General features: G+C 52.9%; 1 protein-coding gene across 1 annotated transcript; it reads right to left on the bottom strand.

The window, feature by feature from the left end:
• Positions 1-11,923: 11,923 nt before the first annotated feature.
• LOC147528038 (E3 ubiquitin-protein ligase Topors-like) lies at positions 11,924-14,965 on the bottom strand. The gene is given in 3 exon segments (XM_086618347.1): positions 11,924-12,099; positions 12,102-12,453; positions 12,455-14,965. Coding segments are annotated over 3 exon segments (2,991 nt in total). The 3' UTR covers positions 11,924-11,971.
• Between the last annotated feature and the right edge of the window lie 4,321 nt (positions 14,966-19,286).

The raw sequence follows: 19,286 nt of genomic DNA, 5'->3' as shown, positions 1-19,286 counted from the left end.
CTTGGACGTAGGACATATCACTCAAAGGTCGTGCTTCCAAGCCATACAGCTGACAAAACGGCTGGGAAGGGGAGATAGCTCCAAACCCAGGTGGGCAGCAACCCACCGGTGATGGTTTCAAGGACCTCTGCCAAGAGAAGCGCACGGTACCTGCAGCCTGCAGTTGATCTCTGTGGTGTCGAGGAGGCAGTTGATGAGCGAAGCCTCCCTGCTCAGCAGGACCTCGTAGGTCGGGCCTCCCTCCACCCCGCACAGCGCAACGCCGCGGGCGACGATGTTTGTGTGGCCAAAGAAGGTGAAAACAACCCGCTGGCTCTCGCCCGGCTGCAGCACACCGTAGAGCGGCAGGATGTCGAAAACCTGGAGGTAGAGGTGGAGGGACTGAGATGTCGAGTGTCAAAGTCGATGCAGAAGAAGAGTCATGGCTTGGAGCCAAGGACAGAAACAGCCCGAGAGGCCTCTTCCTCAAACACAGGCAAAATCATCCTAATCTCCTCCTGCATCCAGTACACTTTCCAGTAGAGGAACCATGGAAAAAGTCTTCTCCCATACTCACTAATTAATGCGTTAATTAATACACTACACTAAAGTATTTTGGGAGGTCTCCTGGCACCAAGAAATTCTCCCCGCTGCAGAACTTGCCTAAACCCACCTGTCACAGCCTTTAGAAAAACCCAAGACTCGGAGGAGAGAGCCCTCGGAGCCGGGGGAAGGGCTCCAGCCCAGCTCATCCGATTCCCGACGCTTTTCGCCCTCTCCCTGGTTGGCACGCTGCTCTCTCTCCAGATGCTGCAGCAAAACCCCCTCCCAGAAACTTCCATTGGATTAACAACGAGATGAAGAACGGTCTCCTAAGTGCTGCACAGGTAACGTCCTTGGTCAGCCCTACGAGGTCCTGCGTGGCCTCAACAACGACCAGCTGGTTCAGCAGTGCTGTGCGACGTGCTCGGAGGGGTGTGAGGCCACTGCCAGCAGCACCGAGGGCCACCAGTGGGAGTGGGGGCTACGTAACTGCTTGCCACACTGGAAAGGCAGAAGCAAGACCGATTCCCACTTACCTGCTCCACTCCCAAGGTGAGGAGCGATGTCTCCAAGACCTGAGTCCACTCCTTGATCCCCTCTGGGCTATGAGTCTTCGCAGGACTGTCCAACCCCATAGTACCGTCCAACCCCATAGTACCATCCAACCCCATAGTACCGTCCAACCCCGCAGCACTGGATGGCAGCAGCTGGAAAACAAGCACCATGGGCTGCAGCGAGCAGCTGGCTGGTCTGGGTGAGACCACTTTGCTGCAGGCTCCACCATCTCATCAAGCCAGGAGCAGCTGAGATGGGGCCTGAGTGCAAATCAAGTAGGGGTACAGAATCATGGAATGGTTTGGGTTGGAAGAGACCTCAAAAACCATCTAGTTCCATCCCTCCTGCCATGGGCAGGGACACCTTTCACTACATCAGGCATGTCCATGCCATCAGCTGAGTGTGGATCCAGATGAGACGTGGGCTCCATCTGCACCCCCTACGCGCAAGCTTGCACGAAGAAGCTGGGTGTGCCCAGCACTCAGTCCTGGCAGAGACCTCGAGGGCATTTTGCACCCTCGTGCCAGCCCAGCTTTGCTCACTCCTGCCCAAGGAACATGCTGAGAACCCCATGCCTGGCTGTGTTACGTGTTCTGTGACAAACACAGGAACGCAGCTGCAAGTGCGACGTACCAAAACCAGGAAAATAAGGTCTCAGAAAGCCATCGGCACGACTATCCTGTTTCAGATGGTGCTTGGGCTTCATCTCATCAGTGCTGGAGACCTGAGCATCAACACCAGGGTGTTCTTCTCCAACAGCACCTCCTGAAGAAGGTAGCCGAGATGTCTTTCTGTCTTGCAGCAGCTGAGAGCTGGTGTTTAACCTCAGAGGTGCCATCTTTCAAAAGGAACCTCATTTCTGGGCTGCTGACCCCTATTTATACACGAGAGCTTTGTCGTTGCTCTTGGTTCAAGAACACCTGCTTCTTCACTAACGTGAGGAAGAGCTTTGTGCTGTAGCCTTGACTTCAGCAGAATCTGGAAGAATATCTACAGGACATCCTTAGACCTAATCAGGGACTACATCTGCACAGTTTTTATCTCTTTTTCCCTTTCCTGCTGGATGCCATCAGCATTGCCACTTGCTGGTACTGACCTACGGCTGCAGGTGATGGTCGGGGAAATGTTCAGGATAAATATCGAGCAGAGCTGCAAAATTTCTCACTTTGGCCCTCGGGGTGGGGAAGGCACAGTCTGCGACAGTGGGTGCTTTCAGGGGGGTGCTGGTGAGTCTGTACCAGCTTGTTGCTCTTTGGATCAGCCCCTTTGCATCTCAGTCTGACCTTTTTGCACAGTTTTTATCTCTTTTTCCCTTTCCTGCTGTGCTTTTTACCTCCCCCCAAGGCCTTCACCTCTGTCCTCTGCCATTTCTTCTTGTAACCAGTTGCCAGCTGCTGGCACTGCTGCCATACCAGCAGCGAGGAAGGTCATCCCTGGGCAGCCTTGAGCATTGACCTCCTCTCTGGGCAGCCTTGAGCATTGACCTCCTCCATCCTGGTGTCAGAGCTGCTGGATCAGACCCACCACAGAGCTCACATCACCAGTGCCCGCCCAGGGGCCGCATCCTGCCCAGACGCCACGTCCTGCAGGCTTCCCTCCTTCCCACTGCAGGTCCTTGACAAAGTTATGTTATTTTCCAGGTTCAGTCCTCCAGCGCCTAAATTGTTCATCACATCTCAACCACCGAAGGAGGAGGAAGCCCAGCCAGAGCTCTCGGCATCTACAGACAGCAGCTCCAGGGACGGGAGCGCCGAGGAGCCAGCCCAAGCTCTGGGAGCAGCGGAGGGTCCTGCCCAAGAGCCAAGGGATGCAGAGGACTCCCTGGAGGCAAAGGTAGATTTTCTTGTACGCCTGCTGGCCGCGTTGCCTCCCTCGTGGCTGAGTATTTTCGGATAGGAGCATGAAATCACCTTTATTTGCTATTTTGTTGCCACATATGCACAAAGCAATCAGTGAAATACCACATGGACCTGGCTAAGTAGGATCCAAAATTGCTTCAAAGGGTACTTCTGGTTTCATCTTCTGCTTATGTCACTGTATCAAGGTGATATCCTCCCTGGGGAGGTGGGAGACCATAGGCCTGGGAAAGATGTAGGTTGGCATCTTTGGGAATACACGCTTGGCAAAGCTTTGCTAGGTTTGGAAACGTGGAGACGACAAAAGAGCATTGCAGTGTGAGAAAACTCTTCCCTCGCCAGTGCTTTATCCACTGGGGAGATGTAGTCCCTGATTAGGTCTAAGTATGTCCTGTAGATATTCCTCCAGATTCTGCTGAAGTCAAGGCTACAGCACAAAGCTCTTCCTCACGTTAGTGAAGAAGCAGGTGTTCTTGAACCACGAGCAACGACAAAGCCCTCGTGTATAAATAGGGGTCAGCAGCCCAGAAATGAGGTTCCTTTTGAAAGATGGCACCTCTGAGGTTAAACACCAGCTCTCAGCTGCTGCAAGACAGAAAGACGTCTCGGCTACCTTCTTCAGGAGGTGCTGTTGGAGAAGAACACCCTGGTGTTGATGCTCAGGTCTCCAGCACTGATGAGATGAAGCCCAAGCACCATCTGAAACAGGATAGTCGTGCCGACGGCTTTCTGAGTCCTTATTTTCCTGGTTTTGGTACGTCTCGCTTGCAGCTGCGTTCCTGTGTTTGTCACAGAAAACGTAACACAGCCAGGCATGGGGTTCTCAGCGTGTTCCTTGGGCAGGAGTGAGCAAAGCCGGGCTGGCACGAGGGTGCAAAATGCCCTCGAGGTCTCTGCCAGGACTGAGTGCTGGGCACACCCAGCTTCTTCGTGCAAGCTTGCGCGTAGGGGGTGCAGATGGAGCCCACGTCTCATCTGGATCCACACTCAGCTGATGGCATGGACATGCCTGATGTAGTGAAAGGTGTCCCTGCCCATGGCAGGAGGGATGGAACTAGATGGTTTTTGAGGTCTCTTCCAACCCAAACCATTCCATGATTCTGTACCCCTACTTGATTTGCACTCAGGCCCCATCTCAGCTGCTCCTGGCTTGATGAGATGGTGGAGCCTGCAGCAAAGTGGTCTCACCCAGACCAGCCAGCTGCTCGCTGCAGCCCATGGTGCTTGTTTTCCAGCTGCTGCCATCCAGTGCTGCGGAGTTGGTCGGTACTATGGGGTTGGACGGTACTATGGGGTTGGACGGTACTATGGGGTTGGACAGTCCTGCAAAGACTCATAGCCCAGAGGCGATCAAGGAGTGGACTCAGGTCTTGGAGACATCACTCCTCACCTTGGGAGTGGAGCAGGTAAGTGGGAATCGGTCTTGCTTCTGCCTTTCCAGTGTGGCAAGCAGTTACATAGCCCCCACTCCCACTGGTGGCCCTCGGTGCTGCTCGCAGTGGCCTCACACCCCTCCGAGCACGTCGCACAGCACTGCTGAACCAGCTGGTCGTTGTTGAGGCCACGCAGGACCTCGTAGGGCTGACCAAGGATGTTACCTGTGCAGCACTTGGAGACCGTTCTTCATCTCGTTATTAATCAAATGGAAATTTCTGGGAGGGGGTTTTGCTGCAGCATCTGGAGAGAGAGCAGCGTGCCAACCAGGGAGAGGGCGAAAAGCGTCGGGAATCGGATGAGCTGGGCTGGAGCCCTTCCCCCGGCTCCGAGGGCTCTCCCCTCCGAGTGTTGGGTTTTTCTAAAGGCTGTGAAAGGTGGGTTTAGGCAAGTTCTGCAGCGGGGAGAATTTCTTGGTGCCAGGAGACCTCCCAAAATACTTTAGTGTAGTGCATTAATTAACGCATTAATTAGTGAGTATGGGAGAAGACTTTTTCCATGGTTCCTCTACTGGAAAGTGTACTGGATGCAGGAGGAGATTAGGATGATTTTGCCTGTGTTTGAGGAAGAGGCCTCTCGGGCTGTTTCTGTCCTTGGCTCCAAGCCATGACTCTTCTTCTGCATCAACTTTGACACTCAACATCTCAGTCCCTCCACCTCTACCTCCAGGTTTTCGACATCCTGTCGCTCTACGGTGTGCTGCAGCCGGGCGAGAGCCAGCGGGTTGTTTTCACCTTCTTCGGCCACACAAACGTCGTCGCCCGCGGCGTTGCGCTGTGCGGGGTGGAGGGAGGCCCAACCTACGAGGTCCTGCTGAGCGGGGAGGCTTCGCTCATCAACTGCCTCCTCGACACCACAGAGATCAACTGCAGGCTGCAGGTACCGTGTGCTTCTCTTGGCAGAGGTCCTTGAAACCATCACCGGTGGGTTGCTGCCCACCTGGGTTTGGAGCTATCTCCCCTTCCCAGCCGTTTTGTCAGCTGTATGGCTTGGAAGCACGACCTTTGAGTGATATGTCCTACGTCCAAGATGGTCTTCAATGATCATCTCCATCCTCCCCAATGTCGGGAATTCCTCCTCTTCAAGGAATGGTCCCAGTGGTGATCTCTAGAGAGACATGCCCCAAGACATCCATCCACTGATCTGCTCCTAAAGCCTGAGGTCCAAGGAGACACTCTCTTTTAATGATCGTAACAAAATAAAGCAGGAACGGAGTTAAAGCAGGAACGGAGTTACCTTGGGCTTCCAGCCACTGTAGCTGGAAAGAATGTCCCAGAATAATCCCTGCTTTACTACTTTGCAGTTAAAACCCCCACAGATGTTTCCAGCTGTTGGGCTGTCTGTCTCCCCTTTTGCTGTCACTGCAAGCACTTGTACGCAGGTGCCTTTTCTTCTGCAGTGTCTTGATGCCTCCTCGCTTGTATCAGCTGGCTGTGAGATGACCCCTTAAAGCCCAGGGGGCTTGTATGTCCTCTTTGATTTCTTTGTTACTGATCTTTAGGGGGTTGGTGTTGCCACTCTGCATGCTGCCTTAAATACCTGTTCCTAGCCTGGAGAAGAGAAGGCTCCGGGCTGATCTTCTAGCAGTCTTCCAGTACCCGAAGGGGCTACAAGAAAGCCAGAGTGGGGCTTTTGACAAGGGCATGTAGTGACAGGACATGGGGCAATGGCTTTAAACTGAAAGAGGGGAGATTTCTATGAGATCTAAGGAAGAAATTCTTCCCTCTGAGGGTGGTGAGGCACCTGGCACAGGTTGCCCAGCGAAGCTGTGGCTGCCCCATCCCTGGAAGTGTTCAAGGCCAGGTTGGATGGGGCTTTGGGCAACCTGGTGTAGTGGAGGGTGTCCCTGCCCATGGCAGGGGGGCTGGAACTCGGTGGTCTTGAAGGTCCCCCCTTCCAACCCAAACCATTCCCTGATTCTATGGAGGGCTAAGAGGTACCCTGTGGCTGTGGGTTCCCCGAGAGAGCCAAGTACCCACAGCTCCTCTGCAGTCCCTGCTCCTCTCCTCCAGTGCGTTTGTTCACTCTCATCCCAACGAAAGCAGGAGATTCCCGGCATCAAGCCTGTGTCTTCACCTCCCCCCTCCTCTGTCCTCTCTTCAGCTCTTTAACAAAGTCACCGAAGCAGAGGTCACCCTGGGAACAGTGGGAAGCTGGGATTCACCTACGTGGTGCTGAGCTCCAGTGCAGCCGCTGCAGGCAGCCCTCTGCCTGGCGTGCCCCTGGTTGTGGCCAGCATGGTGAGTACAGAGGTGGCACCTCCTTAACCCTGGCACTTGGTCAGGATGCCCAGGAGAGGCTTAAAGAGAGGAAGAGAGGGGAGGGGGTGGAACAAAAAACCAAACACCCCAAAAGTAGCCAGGAGAGACGGGGCTGTGAGGAATTGCTGCTGGGGGCAGAGATGGTCAAGCAAACGTGGTCCTACCAGACTCTCTCGTGGTCTGTGCCGGCGCTGGCTCTGCTGGTGTTCAGCCAGGGGCCGCGGGTGGCACGAGGGCTGCAGCAGCTCTCTGGTCCCCAGCTGCCGGGCGTGCTGGTTGTGCCGGCACCAGAGCCCGACGGCGCAGGGCTCTCCTGAGGGTCACCTTACCCAGGCTGTGTGATCCGACGGGATTTACTCCTTGTCCCTGTCCGTAACAAACCCTGCCCATCCCCTGCCACTGCTAACCAGGTGAGGCTGAAATGCGCTCTGCCTCGGGCATGAAGCCCCTTTGCCAGAAATTGTAAGAGCCCCCGTGCCGCTCCCTCGCTCCTCCGGCCTCGCTGCTCTGCAGCAGCTTTGTGGGGCAGCGAGGGGGGCCGGGGGGGAGCGGGGCTGCGACAGCGAGGAGAGGAGACGGCAGCATCCCACCGTCCCGGCTTCTCAGTCCTGCGTGGATGTCGTCAAGCCGGAGCAGCGTTCCTGCCTGTGTCCCTCTTTGCCATGGGAAGAGGCAGCCAAGTGGCTTTCCCCTTTCTTCACGCGTGGCTCCTGCCAGGGCTGACACGCCGGTGCCCTCTTCCCGCGAGCTTCCGCAGGCACGGCTCTGCCTGGGCCCGCGCCGCTGTTGCCGTAACGGCACCGACGAGGGCTGCCAGCGCCGGTGACGCTTGGCAGGGCTCGCTGTCGCTGCAGCTGTGTTTTCAGTTGGAGTAAGGGCTCAGGGGAGCCACCCACTCGGTATAACCACCCAGGCAGGAGATGTTTGGTTGGGCTCATGAATCATCTCTCTTCTCTCGCGCTCTGCAGGGTTACATTGCACCTGGCAAGGAGCAAGTTCTGAAGGTCTATTACCTGCCAGGGGTGCCTGGAGTCTTCTGCAAGACTTTCCAAATGCAAGTGTCTCACCTAGAACCAGAAGAAATCTCTCTGAAAGGAGAGGGGATCTTTCCCCAGGATTCGCTTGGACCTGCCCAAGAACATCGCAGGTGAGCAGTGAGCACTGCCCCTCTGCTCCCCAGGAAGGTCCCCTGGTTTTTGCTCACCGTGTCATATGCCCACAGGGCAACTCACAGCCACCTCCACCAAGCCTGGAGGTTTCAGGGCTATCAGACCGACGCTCAACCTGGCTGCTTCCTGAGTCTCCAGCAGATGATCCCATGTGGGCTTTGACCCAGGAGCCATCCTGCAGAGCTTGCCAGAGTAACTGTTGGAGCCCGGGAAAGATGATGGCTGGACAGAAAAGCTTGGAAAAGCTGTAATGCAGGCTGGCAGGGATTTTGGCAGGGTTGGATCTGCATCACGTTGCAGGGGATGAGATGCTCCTATGTGGGGAGGAAAGTGGGTGGGAATGAACATCAGGATTCAGAGAGGAAGCAGCAGCATCCACTTTCCATAGATTGCTCAAGGAGTTGGTTTCTGGGAGAGGTCAACGTCAGGGGAGTGGGACTTCCCAGCTGAAGTGGGGTTGGCGCTTCAATTTGTGGATGTTTTCTTCCTTCAGGAAAAGAAAAGTACAAGAAGATCCTCAAAAAAGGCAAAAGAAAAGATGGAAAAAGACAAGCAGAGAGACAAAGCAGTTGTTCTGGGGGAGCCTCCAGCCCTGTAGCCACCCATGGACAACTTAGGCACCATGGTGAGAACGGCTGCTGCCCCGTTTGGCATGTGCCACTGTCCCCCTGTGCCACTTGTCCCGGTGCCCTGCCACCACTTGAGACCTCCCTGCCCACATCTGGCCACAATCGTGCATCAACTCAGCATTGCCCAGGGAGCTGCCCACCTCCGGTAGTTCTCCCTCCCGTAGATCCACGAGCTTCCTGACTTCCCCAGGGAGAGATCCTGAAGACCATGTCCTCTTTGATTTCTTTATTACTGATCTTTAGGGGGTTGGTGTTGCCACTCTGCATGCTGCCGTAAATATCTGTTCCTAGCCTGGAGAAAAGAAGGCGCCAGGGTGATGATCTAGCAGTCTTCCAGTACCCAAAGGGGCTACAAGAAAGCCAGAGAGGGGCTTTTGAGAAAGGGGTGTGGTGACAGGACATGGAGCAATGGCTTTAAACTGAAAGAGGGGAGATTTTGATGGGATCTAAGGAAGAAATTCTTCCCTCTGAGAGTGGTGAGGCACTGGAACAAGTTGCCCAGCGAAGCTGTGGCTGCCCCATCCCTGGAAGTGTTCCAGGTCAGGTTGGATGGGGCTTTGGGCAACCTGGTGTAGTGGAGGGTGTCCCTGCCCATGGCAGGGGGACTGGAACTGGATGATCTTTAAGGTCCCTTCCAACCTAAACCATTCCCTGATTCTATGATTCTATGTGATGTGGGACAGTATCAAATGCTTTGCACAAGTCCAGGTAGATGGTGTCAGTTGATCTTCCCCGATCCACCAATGCTGTAGCCTCATCATAGAAGGCACCAAATTAGTCAGGCAGGATTTGCCCTTGGTGAAGCCATGTTGGCTGCCACCAATCACCCCCTTATTTTCCATGTGCCTTAGCATAGTCGCCAGGAGGATCTGCTCCATGAGCTTGCCGGGCACAGAGGTGAGACTGGCTGGCCTGTAGTTCCCTGGGTCTTCTTTTTTTTTCCTTTTTAGAGATGGGGGCTGTGTTTCCCCTTTCCCAGGCAGTGGGAACTTCACCAGACTGCCACGACTTCTGAAATATGATGGATAGTGTCTTAGCAACTTCATCTGCCAGTTCCCTCAGGACCTGCGGATGCACCTCATCAGGTCCAATGGACTTGTGCACCTTCAGGTTCCTTACTTAGATGGTCTCAGACCTGATCTTCTACAGTGGGCAGTTCTTCATTCTCCCAGTCCCTGCCTTTGCATTCTGTGACTTGGGCAGAGCAGCTGGAGCTCTTCCCAGTGAAGACTGAGGCAAAGAAGTCATTAAGTCATTGAGCCTTCTCCATATCCTGGGTAGCCAGGTCCCCTGTTTCCTTCCGGAGAGGGCCTACATTTTCCCTAGATCTCTTTTTATCACTGACATATCTATCGAGTTTTTCTTGTTGCCCTTGATGTCCCTGGCCAGATTTAACTCTATCAGGGCTTTAGCTTTGCTAACCTGATCCCTAGTTGCTCAGAGAATTTCTCTGTTTTCCTCCCAAGCTACCTGTCCTTGCTTCCACCCTCTGTAGGCCTTTTTGTGTCCAGCTTGTTGAAATGACTCATTTTGGGATTTAGACACTGAGTCTTCAGTGCTGCCAGATGGGCTCATCGCTATCTTTGCATACTCAAGCAACCAACAGCTGACACGTGGGATCCAATCTGTCAAGCCAGGATGTACTGGGTTTACATGGCAAGGGTTTGGCAGCAGGGGATGCTGCAGGGTGGCCTCTGCGAGACAAGCCCAGGGGCTGCCCCATGCCGGACACAGAGCGTTCCAGCTGGCTTCAAAACACACCCACTGCAGTCCACAGCTGAGCCCATCAGACGTGCTGGTGGGGCCTCTGTGAAAACAGATTTGAGAAAGGGCAAAAAGTGCTGCAGGGCAGCTGTGCGAGGAGTGAGAAAAACTTAAGAGCCCACACAGGAACACGTTTTCTGGCAGGACCTGCGACCCTAGGGGGGACCCACACTGAAGGAGCGTGTTCCTGAATGATTGCACCCTGGAGAAAGGACTCATGGTAGAGCAGAGGAACAGTTTCAGGAGGACGGAGCAGCAGAAGAGTGTGTTATGGACTGACCACAACCCCCATTCCCCATCCCCCATTGGCACTGCTGGGGAGGAGGAGGTAGAAAAGTCAGGAATAGAGGAGTGAAGCTGAGCCTGAGAAGAGAGAAGGTGGGTTAGTTTTGTCTTTGTTTCTCATCATCCCACTCCATTTTTAATCGGCAAAACATGAAATGAGTGGCCTGTGACAGTGATCGTTAAGTGATCTCCCTGTCTTTGCCTCGGCCCATGAGCTTTCCCATCGTATTTTCTCCCCCATCCTGTGAAGAAGGGGAAGGGACAGAGAAGGCTGGAGGGTATCTGGCAGGCAACCAGCCAAGGTCAAACTCACCACTCATGGAGACAGGAATACAGGATAGACAGAAGACAACTTCCCAGTTCAGCCCTGAGAACTACTGCTGAGCACGCGGAGAAGACCCAAACCTGAAGAACAAGACCCTGCCTGAACCCTGTGCCTTGCACGCGCGTGCAGCAGGACATCTAGGGTGAGCTGAGCTGGGGGAATGGTGCCCGAAGCAAGGTCAGGAGGAGCTGCTCTACGGCCAAGGCTCCAGACAAGCCAGATGTCTTCAAGTATGTAGCAACAGGACACACAGAAGAGGTAAACAGGCTCTTCAAGAGCTGCACAGCAAGGACATGTCGCAGAAGACACGGGCTGCAACAGGGAAATGCAAAGAAGAAATTTGAAAAAAAAAAGTTTCCCATGGGAATACTCAAACATTAGAAGAGGTAGAACAGAGAGGCCATCCAGCTCTGGGAATAGGCAAAACTGAACAAATTCTGAGCAATCTGACAAAAGTTGTTCCTACTTTCAGTGAAGGCTGGGACCTGATGGTCTCCAGAGGTCCATTCCAACCTGGAGTACTCCTGACAGCACAAACATCGATGGTCTGTGCTGGTAAGACACTCAAAACCAAAAGATAAACGTTGTGCTTGCCAAATACACAGTCCACACATTTAAATTAATTAAAAAAAAAAAAAGTGCTATTGCTTTATTCAGATTCGGACACAGCTCACTTTTCCGCTACTGGAAGTCCCGTTGGAGATCTACGTAGAAATCGCTGACTGCTTTTCAGCCCAGATGAGCTTCAATCAAACAGATTAAAAAGATGGTGGAATTCACCCTGAGTAGTTTCTTGTGAAGTAAGCCATTTTTCCTTTGTCTAAGAAGAGCAATCCCCTTAAAATGCATTTTTTGGCTTTTGGTTTGGGCTCCTTTTTTGTTGTTTGTTTTAAACAAAATTTGGAAGTATTCTGTGGATGTATTTTACATATGACAAGAATGCAGGATGGCTTTGTGAAATCACAACTTCCAAACAGTCTTCTGAGAAACTTTGAGAGTTTCACACTAGCAATATTGTATCTGCTTTGACTGAAAGTGCACACACATTCAAAGGTTTTATCCATTTCCCAGGCATCTTTTAACGTACACAAATCCCATACGGGGTTTTTGTTATCAAGGGGAAAAAGGTAGTTAAATTCACAATTTTAAGAAGTGTTCTGTGGAAGGTGTGCTACATTTTTTTTTCAGGGAAATCGAACCAAGAGGATCTGTTGACAAGTCCCTTTGGCAGTCTTAGCACCAATGGTTGTGTCTCTGGACTCTCCAGGAAGGAAATCCTGGGGGAAGGCAGTGGGCTGCAGGCAGTGCTGGTGTTTCTGGGACGTCGCTGGTGACGGTTTCTGTGGGAGGGGCGTTACTGCTGGTATCGCCTGTGGTAAGACTCTGACCAGCTGCTGTTTCTTAAAGTTCAACATCAACATTTCTAATGCCACCATCTAAGTCTCCCCTTCTGGTAGGAATACTGTACTTTTTGGCTGCTCCTCCAGTTTTCTCACCAGCTCTGTAAACATCTCCACATCCTGCCCTTTCCAGAAAAGAAGATGGAGGTTCGTTTTCCCTCTCGTTTATCTGAGTTGTGCCTGTCCAAGTCATACTGCTGTCACCTTCAGTACCTTCTGGCTCCTTGCTACTATCACTATCAATTGTAATCAATCACCACTGGAGAAGAACGTGCCGAGTTACTCTCATGTTTCCGGTGTTTCTTCTTATGCTTTTTCTTTTTCAGATGCCTTGTTGTGTCTGTTGCTTTTCCTTCACAGACTATCTCCACGCTTGGGCTCCTCATCTCTTTTTTCTTCTTCTTACGCTTTGTCTCGCTGCTTGCTCGATTGTCTGAAAGGCTGTCTTCATTTCTGTAGCAGTCACTGAGTTTTGAGAAAGTTTTCTTGGGGTGATTTTCTCTTTCTGGACTTGTGCTCTCCATGAATGCATTCTCCAAGTGGTGAGTTTTGTACTTCCTTTTTCCACCAGGCTTTTCACTTTTCATTCTGTCAGTCCCTGCAGAAGGGCTCCTCGGCCTGTTGCTTGACTGACTCCTCGACCTGCACCTTTCATAACAGTAATAGTGCCTCTCATGGAGTCCTCTCTGGCTATGCAGATCTGTCCTTTCAATAACTGATCGTATCCTGTATTCTGGACTAGCAGATTGCCTGGAATAGTGAGCATTACACTGAGTCCTCCTGCTGGAGGGTTCACAGCCATCTCCGAGCGCGTTTCGACTACAGAAAGCGTAACCCCAGTGGTACCTACTTTGGTAATTGTCTCTTACACAGTAATGATCACTGTCTCTGCTTCTCCATCTCCTTTTGCTGTGGCCTTTGCTACGTGATCGTGATCTGCTTACTCCTCTGGATGGAGCGCTGTCACGACTCAGAGAGCCTCTCTGGCTTTTTAGAGAGACTCTGGTGTCATAAGTCCTCCACCTCCTGCTGTTTCTTTTGCTCCTATGTTTGCTGCTCTCTCTGCTTCTCGATCGTCTCCTTTTAAGTTGGCTTTTTCTACGATGCTCCCTCCTAGACTGATGGTTATGACTACCTCGACTTTTCCGTGAACACGATTGTGGGCTTCTGGACTTTCCCTTTCTAGACAATCTGTGATTCCGAGGGGAGCTTACTGTGTCACTCTCCAGAGAGGGGCTCCAGCTCAAGTCCTGTAGAGACAGATCTTCTACTTTATATTTGTCCTTCTCATCATCTTTTGACTCTGTCTTCTCAACTGCAGGAGATAAGCAACTTCTAGAACTACCTACATCCTCCTCATACGTGAGGGAACGTGGTGAGAAACTCCTGCTTGGTTCACTATCACTCCAGCTGCAACACTGGATTGGCTGCTCTTTCTTCACGTCTTCCCTTTTTTCTTCCCTGATGGACTCCTCAGAGTCCGAGGACAGCTCAACCACTTCTGGTGTCCTCTCAGCTAACGGCTTAACGTACCCAACAATAACACAGTAGTCCGAGGAAGAGTCACTGTTGTTTGAGTCAGCATTAGCCTGTAACTGAGTTTGCAGTTTGGTTCTTCGACTCTTTGTAGCAAAGCCCTCCTCAGAACTTCCTGACGTCTCTAGAGGAGAAGCTATGGTCGCACGAATGTCTTCTGAAATGGAAAAGGAAGGCCCCAGAGTTTCATCATCCCATGGGGCCTGACCAAGACCAGTCACACACAAACTGTTATCTGGCCCCTGAGAATGTGCCGTATCTGGAGATATTGTAATAATTGACAAGTCTGAGCGGCTCCCTTCATCATGTGATGGTGCAGGACAGTCATAATTGGCATGTTGATCGTACGCTTCTAAGTTAAAAGGACAACGGGCAAAACGGATGAATTCATGTACGAAGTGTTCAGTCCAATTCAGCAAAAACGGCTTTAGATCTTCCGCAAAGGCTTCGCTTTCCAGATCACACCTCGTCACTTTACTCATGATAACGTGCTGTACGACATGAACCAAAGACTCACGGGCACCAAACAAGACTGTGAGTTCTCGCTTCAACCAAGGAGCCAGCCTGTGGAGGCAAGCCGGGTTGCGGCGGAAAAACTCTGCTGAAACGTCTCGATAGCGGCCGCCATCCTGAATGCTCCGGGTACGCACCCCGGTACGGTACAGAGCTCTGCGGAAGTGGATCATGTCCTCCTCCTGAACCTGCCGCAGAGATCTGCCCTCGGCACTAGCCTGCCTCCTTGAGGCCAGCCTCCTCATCATCTGCTGAATCTCTCCATCTCTCTGCCGCACCGGTTCGCTCGACAACCCTTCAAACAATATCCCGTTATCCAGAGGGGACAGCGTCCTTGGGGAAGGGGAATTGCCAGCACGCCGTGTCCCTGTTAAGGTGGTACGGTAACGAAATCTCTGGCTGTCGGGGCTGGCAAAAGACCTGTTTTCTGAAGGGCTGAGTGTGTACTCCTTGAAGTCATCGTCAGCACGAATTGTATGGAAAATGGAAGAAAAGGGTTGCTTGCAGAGGGGGCATTCTGCTTTGGTTTTTGACCACTTCTGGACACAGCAGAAACAGAACCTATGGAAGCAGCGATCCAGATACGCAACATTGTCAAATCTGTCCAAGCAGATGGGGCATTTAGAGTCAGGAGACACTTCTGTTGGCAGCTCGCTGGTGCTGGCTTTTGGCGAAAAGCTGCTGTCTTCTGAAAAGTGCTTATCTGTTGAAGTCATCTTCTACAAAAGAAAAAGACACAAGATCATTGCTATCTCAGAGAGACAAAAATGTTAAAGTTTAGACACAGAAAGCTGTAACAGTCACCTTTAAGGTTACACACCCAGCATTGGCACTGAGGTTACACACCCAGCATTGGCACAGAGGTTACACACCCAGCACTGGCACTGCGGTTACAACCCCAGCATTGGCACAGAGGTTACACACCCAGCATTGGCACAGAGGTTACACCCCCAGCATTGGCACTGCGGTTACACCCCCAGCATTGGCACTGAGGTTACACACCCAGCACTGGCACAGAGGTTACACACCCACCATTGGCACTGAGGTTACACACCCAGCACTGGCACAGAGGTTACACACCCAGCACTGGCACTGCGGTTACACACCCAGCACTGGCACTGAGGTTACAACCCCAGCATTGGCACTGCCAAAGAGGCAGCACGACCTGACTGCTTCATCACAGTGAGATCTGGCTCTTCAGCATTCCAAGTTTTAAACAGAGCTTGAATCATGCAGGAACACATGATGGTAACAGACAGGACACTGTCTTCTTCCCCGCTCACAAATAACTGCTCTGACGGGGTCAGTAGGTTTATGGTGAACATGGATCCTCCGAAACGCACTTCGGAAAGAGACCAGTGTTGACACATGAAAAATATGGGAACAGTTAGTTCTGTCCTTTAAGTAAAAAAGTCAAAACAAGTGACTGCACTTGAACTAAACGACCAGTTTCCAAGTTCTGCTGGACCTGTCCTGTTCCTTCACCCCCTGCCTGTGAGCGCTGAGCGCCCGTGCTGGCCTACAGACGGCGTGTTGGGCTGGGCACCCTCCGGGCACGGGTTCCAGCCTAAGCCACTCTGTGCTGGTACGACTGGAGCAAAAGCAGCCGGGTGCCATTCCTGCACCCCCGGGGCACACGCTGCCTTTGTACCGAGCCGGGCCGTCCCGCGCGGCTCGCCATAAATCCATCCGTTCGGAAGTCACCCGGGGTGCCGGCGCGCTCCCAGGGCATCCCAGTCCCGCGGAAATGAGTCGCCGCACGCCCCGGCGCTCCCAGCCCCGGAGCGGGGCGCAGCGGCCCGCGGCCCGCCGGGCGCCGGGCAGAAAGCGGGACCCGCGGGGGGGGGGGGGGGGCGCGCACCGGGGGCACGAGCGCCGCGCCGCGCCGGGGAGAGCGGGGCGGGAGGGGGCGGAGCGGCACCGGCCCCGGGCCGCCCCCGCCGGGCCCCGCGCTCCGCTCGCCGCTCTCCGGTAGCCGCTCGCCGCTCTCCGGTTGCCGCTCGCCGCGCTCCGGTTGCCGCTCGCCGCGCGGGCTGAGCCGCGGCCGCCCGCAGCCAGACGCGCTCTGCCGGGGGCGGCGTTCCCGCGGGCACGGCTGCCCCCGCCGCCAGCCGCCGGGGGCGGAGCGCGGGCGCCCGTTGGTGGCGTCGCTCCGCTCCCGGGGCCGCCGTGCCGGCGGGCGCAGGCAGAGCAGGGGCCGAGGCGGGCTGGTTCCGCCGGGGCGGCGGGCGCGCTGCCGCCGGGTGCGGAGCCGAGGGGGCCCGCGGGACTGCGGCGGGGGCGGGGGGGCGGGATGGCCGTTCGGGGGGAGGAGGGAGCCGGGCTCCGGGCTCCGGGTGGGGGCAGCGGTCAGCGCCGCCCGGGGGATGGGGGGTCCGGGTGCTGCCGCCGCCGCCCCGCCGTGCGCGGTCCCGCAGGTGCCCGCCCCGCCGTGCTGCTGCCCGGGGGCTCCGTCCGTACGGGGCGCGAGTGGCCGCCCAGCGGCAGCCGGAGAGCGGCCCCCGGGCCAGGGGCTGCCCTGGGCGGCAGCGGGGGCCGGGGGGCACCGCCGGGAGCGCGGCGCTGTCTCCGAGCGTACGGAGGGATCCATCCATCCCAGCTGCGGTCAGTGGGGCGAGTAAAGCTTGAGTAGCTCTTGGGAGAGAGAAGGTAAATAGAGCAGGAACAGTTATTAGGGAAGATTTGTACTTGCACATAAACGCAAGAGACACACCCTGTTATAGGTTGATTTCAACAGTTTGGCGAGAAAATGATTCTCAACAGCCAATAACTGTAAAATGAATAGTTAAAATTTATTTAGGGCAAGCAAGCAAAACAGCGCTGGGTGCGCCGGGAGTCTCTGCTCCACCAAGACGCCCCCCCGCCGTGGCAGTTTTCTTGTATTTATACAAACACACTCATAGGCCCCCCCCAAAAGGTCAGTCTCTCCCAGGAAATCATTTCCATAGTCCCCGCCTCAGGATCCGCCTCAGGCTCCTCCTCGACACGCCTCCTGGTGGTCGTGGGCAGGGGTCTTCAGGATGAAGGCCGGAGGTCTTCCTCACTGTGTACTTTTCACCTCTTCCCTAAAATCCCTGATTTGGCTGAGCTTGCAGAGCCAAACTGGTTCCAGCCTGGTCTGTCCTTGAGTGGACATCTGGTTGCCTTGCCTGTCCCTATCTGAAGAAAAATGTTGTTTTTTATTAGCCCTTATCTTTCCTACACGGGCCAGTTTCTGTGCATCCCTTCCTCCCTGCAGACGTGTGAGACGTGAGTCCCAGCCTTGCCGGAGTCCGTCTGATCTGTCTGTGCTTTTCTCACCAGCCTCCTCCTGGGCAGCTCGTATCTTACAGCAGGGACCAGCACTTTGCAACTTCTAACATTTTACAGCAATAATCCATACAACAGTTAGTGTAACAGTTAGTATTTAAACGATAATTGGTTAGTATTTACTATTTAAACAATAACTAATATATATCTTAGCTAGTTCCTGAGAGATGGTGCTTTCTATTTGATTGGCAAATTCTAATATATTACTTATTACACTCATGACTTTTTTCATAGGTCATGGACAAGGACTAGCAAGCTGATGACATCATCTCTTCCTCTGCATAAATAGAAATTTGTACATCCAGTCCCATCTAACTGGTAACATCTGAGTTCGCTCATGTAGCCCATGATTTGATTCCTACCCACTGTTGGCTGTTTTTCCTTCAGAGTCCTGCCTTGAGGCACAAAGGCCTGGAGACCTTGCTGGAGATTACTGAGTCAAAGAGCAGACAACATATCTCAGCTCTATCTCCACCTGGGATTACTAAATTCAGCTGTGACCACACATCATCTTTATTTCTCCTTTAACTGTTCCTCAAGTCGTAACAGCTTGTTACAATTCCCTTGAATTTCCTTTCAAGTTTCAACTGACGTTTGATAGAGATGATTGCTGTTCTTGGTGGATGTTCTCCTTGAACACCAGCTGTACTGAGCTCTGTTGCCCTTCAGTGCTGCTGACCATGAGATCTTCAATAAAACTCCACCAGAAGACAATAAAATCTGCTCCACTGATGTCCAGCATCTGCAGTCTTCTTTTCTTCTTCCTCACTTCCCTCCAGAGATGGGACTCCACTGTTTCAGGGTCACAACAGGCAGTCTTCACCTCCTTGACCAGCTCTTCCTAGGCACACGAGTGGAGACCCCATGTGTGATGTACCTTGTGTTCCTGGACTGCCCTACATGTGCTGGATAGGGTGAGCAATGATAGAACATCCAGGTACATGTGTCCTGTAGAATCCTGAAGTACTCATAAATTGTTGTAATTCTTTCTTAGATTGGGGCATCTGCAATTGATCTATTTTACTCAGGATGTACAGCAGAATCACTGCACTACCTGCATTCCACCAAGTACCTAAAAATCTTACTTCTCTTCTTGGTCCCTGACATTTTCCAGGTGGAATCTCAACTTTTGCCTTATGCAGTGCTTGCCACACTGCTATTGCTACTTCCTCCATCTTTTCATGGGAGGTCCCTCCAATTAGAATATCATCTCTACCTTGGTAGAGTTTCACATCTTGAGGGAGTGAGATGGTCTGTAAAAGTTCAGCAAGTGCAGCATGAGCAATGGTGGGTGAATCCCTGTGGGAATCTGTTAAAGGTGCATTGGATACCTTCCCAAGTAAAAGTAAATTTATCTTTATCCTTTTTCTGTAAGGGAACCATAAAGAAGGTATCTCTGGCATCCAGCACTGTCATTGATGGATTTGCGGCTGCTTGTAGTGTGACTGTTAAAGTTGCCATATTGGGTACTGCAGCCGCTCTCAGAGCTGTGTTGGCATTTAGACACCAATAATCAATTGTCAAATGCCATTTCCCGTCTGCCTTTCAGACTGTTCAGACCAGTGAATTGTATGAGGAGTCATTCTGGAAATAATACACCTTTTTTCCAAGTCTGCTATTACCTCAGCTATTCCGTTGGTTGGCTATCCAAAATATCAAAACCCAAAATATTTTCATTGTGATCTTTAACTTCAAAGCGAGTAGATGACATGCACTTCTTGCTCAGGA

This window comes from Tauraco erythrolophus, chromosome 11 (assembly GCF_009769465.1).
Source record: "Tauraco erythrolophus isolate bTauEry1 chromosome 11, bTauEry1.pri, whole genome shotgun sequence".
Classification (NCBI taxonomy): Eukaryota; Metazoa; Chordata; class Aves; order Musophagiformes; family Musophagidae; genus Tauraco; species Tauraco erythrolophus.
This window is presented reverse-complemented; position numbering and strand designations above follow the sequence as displayed.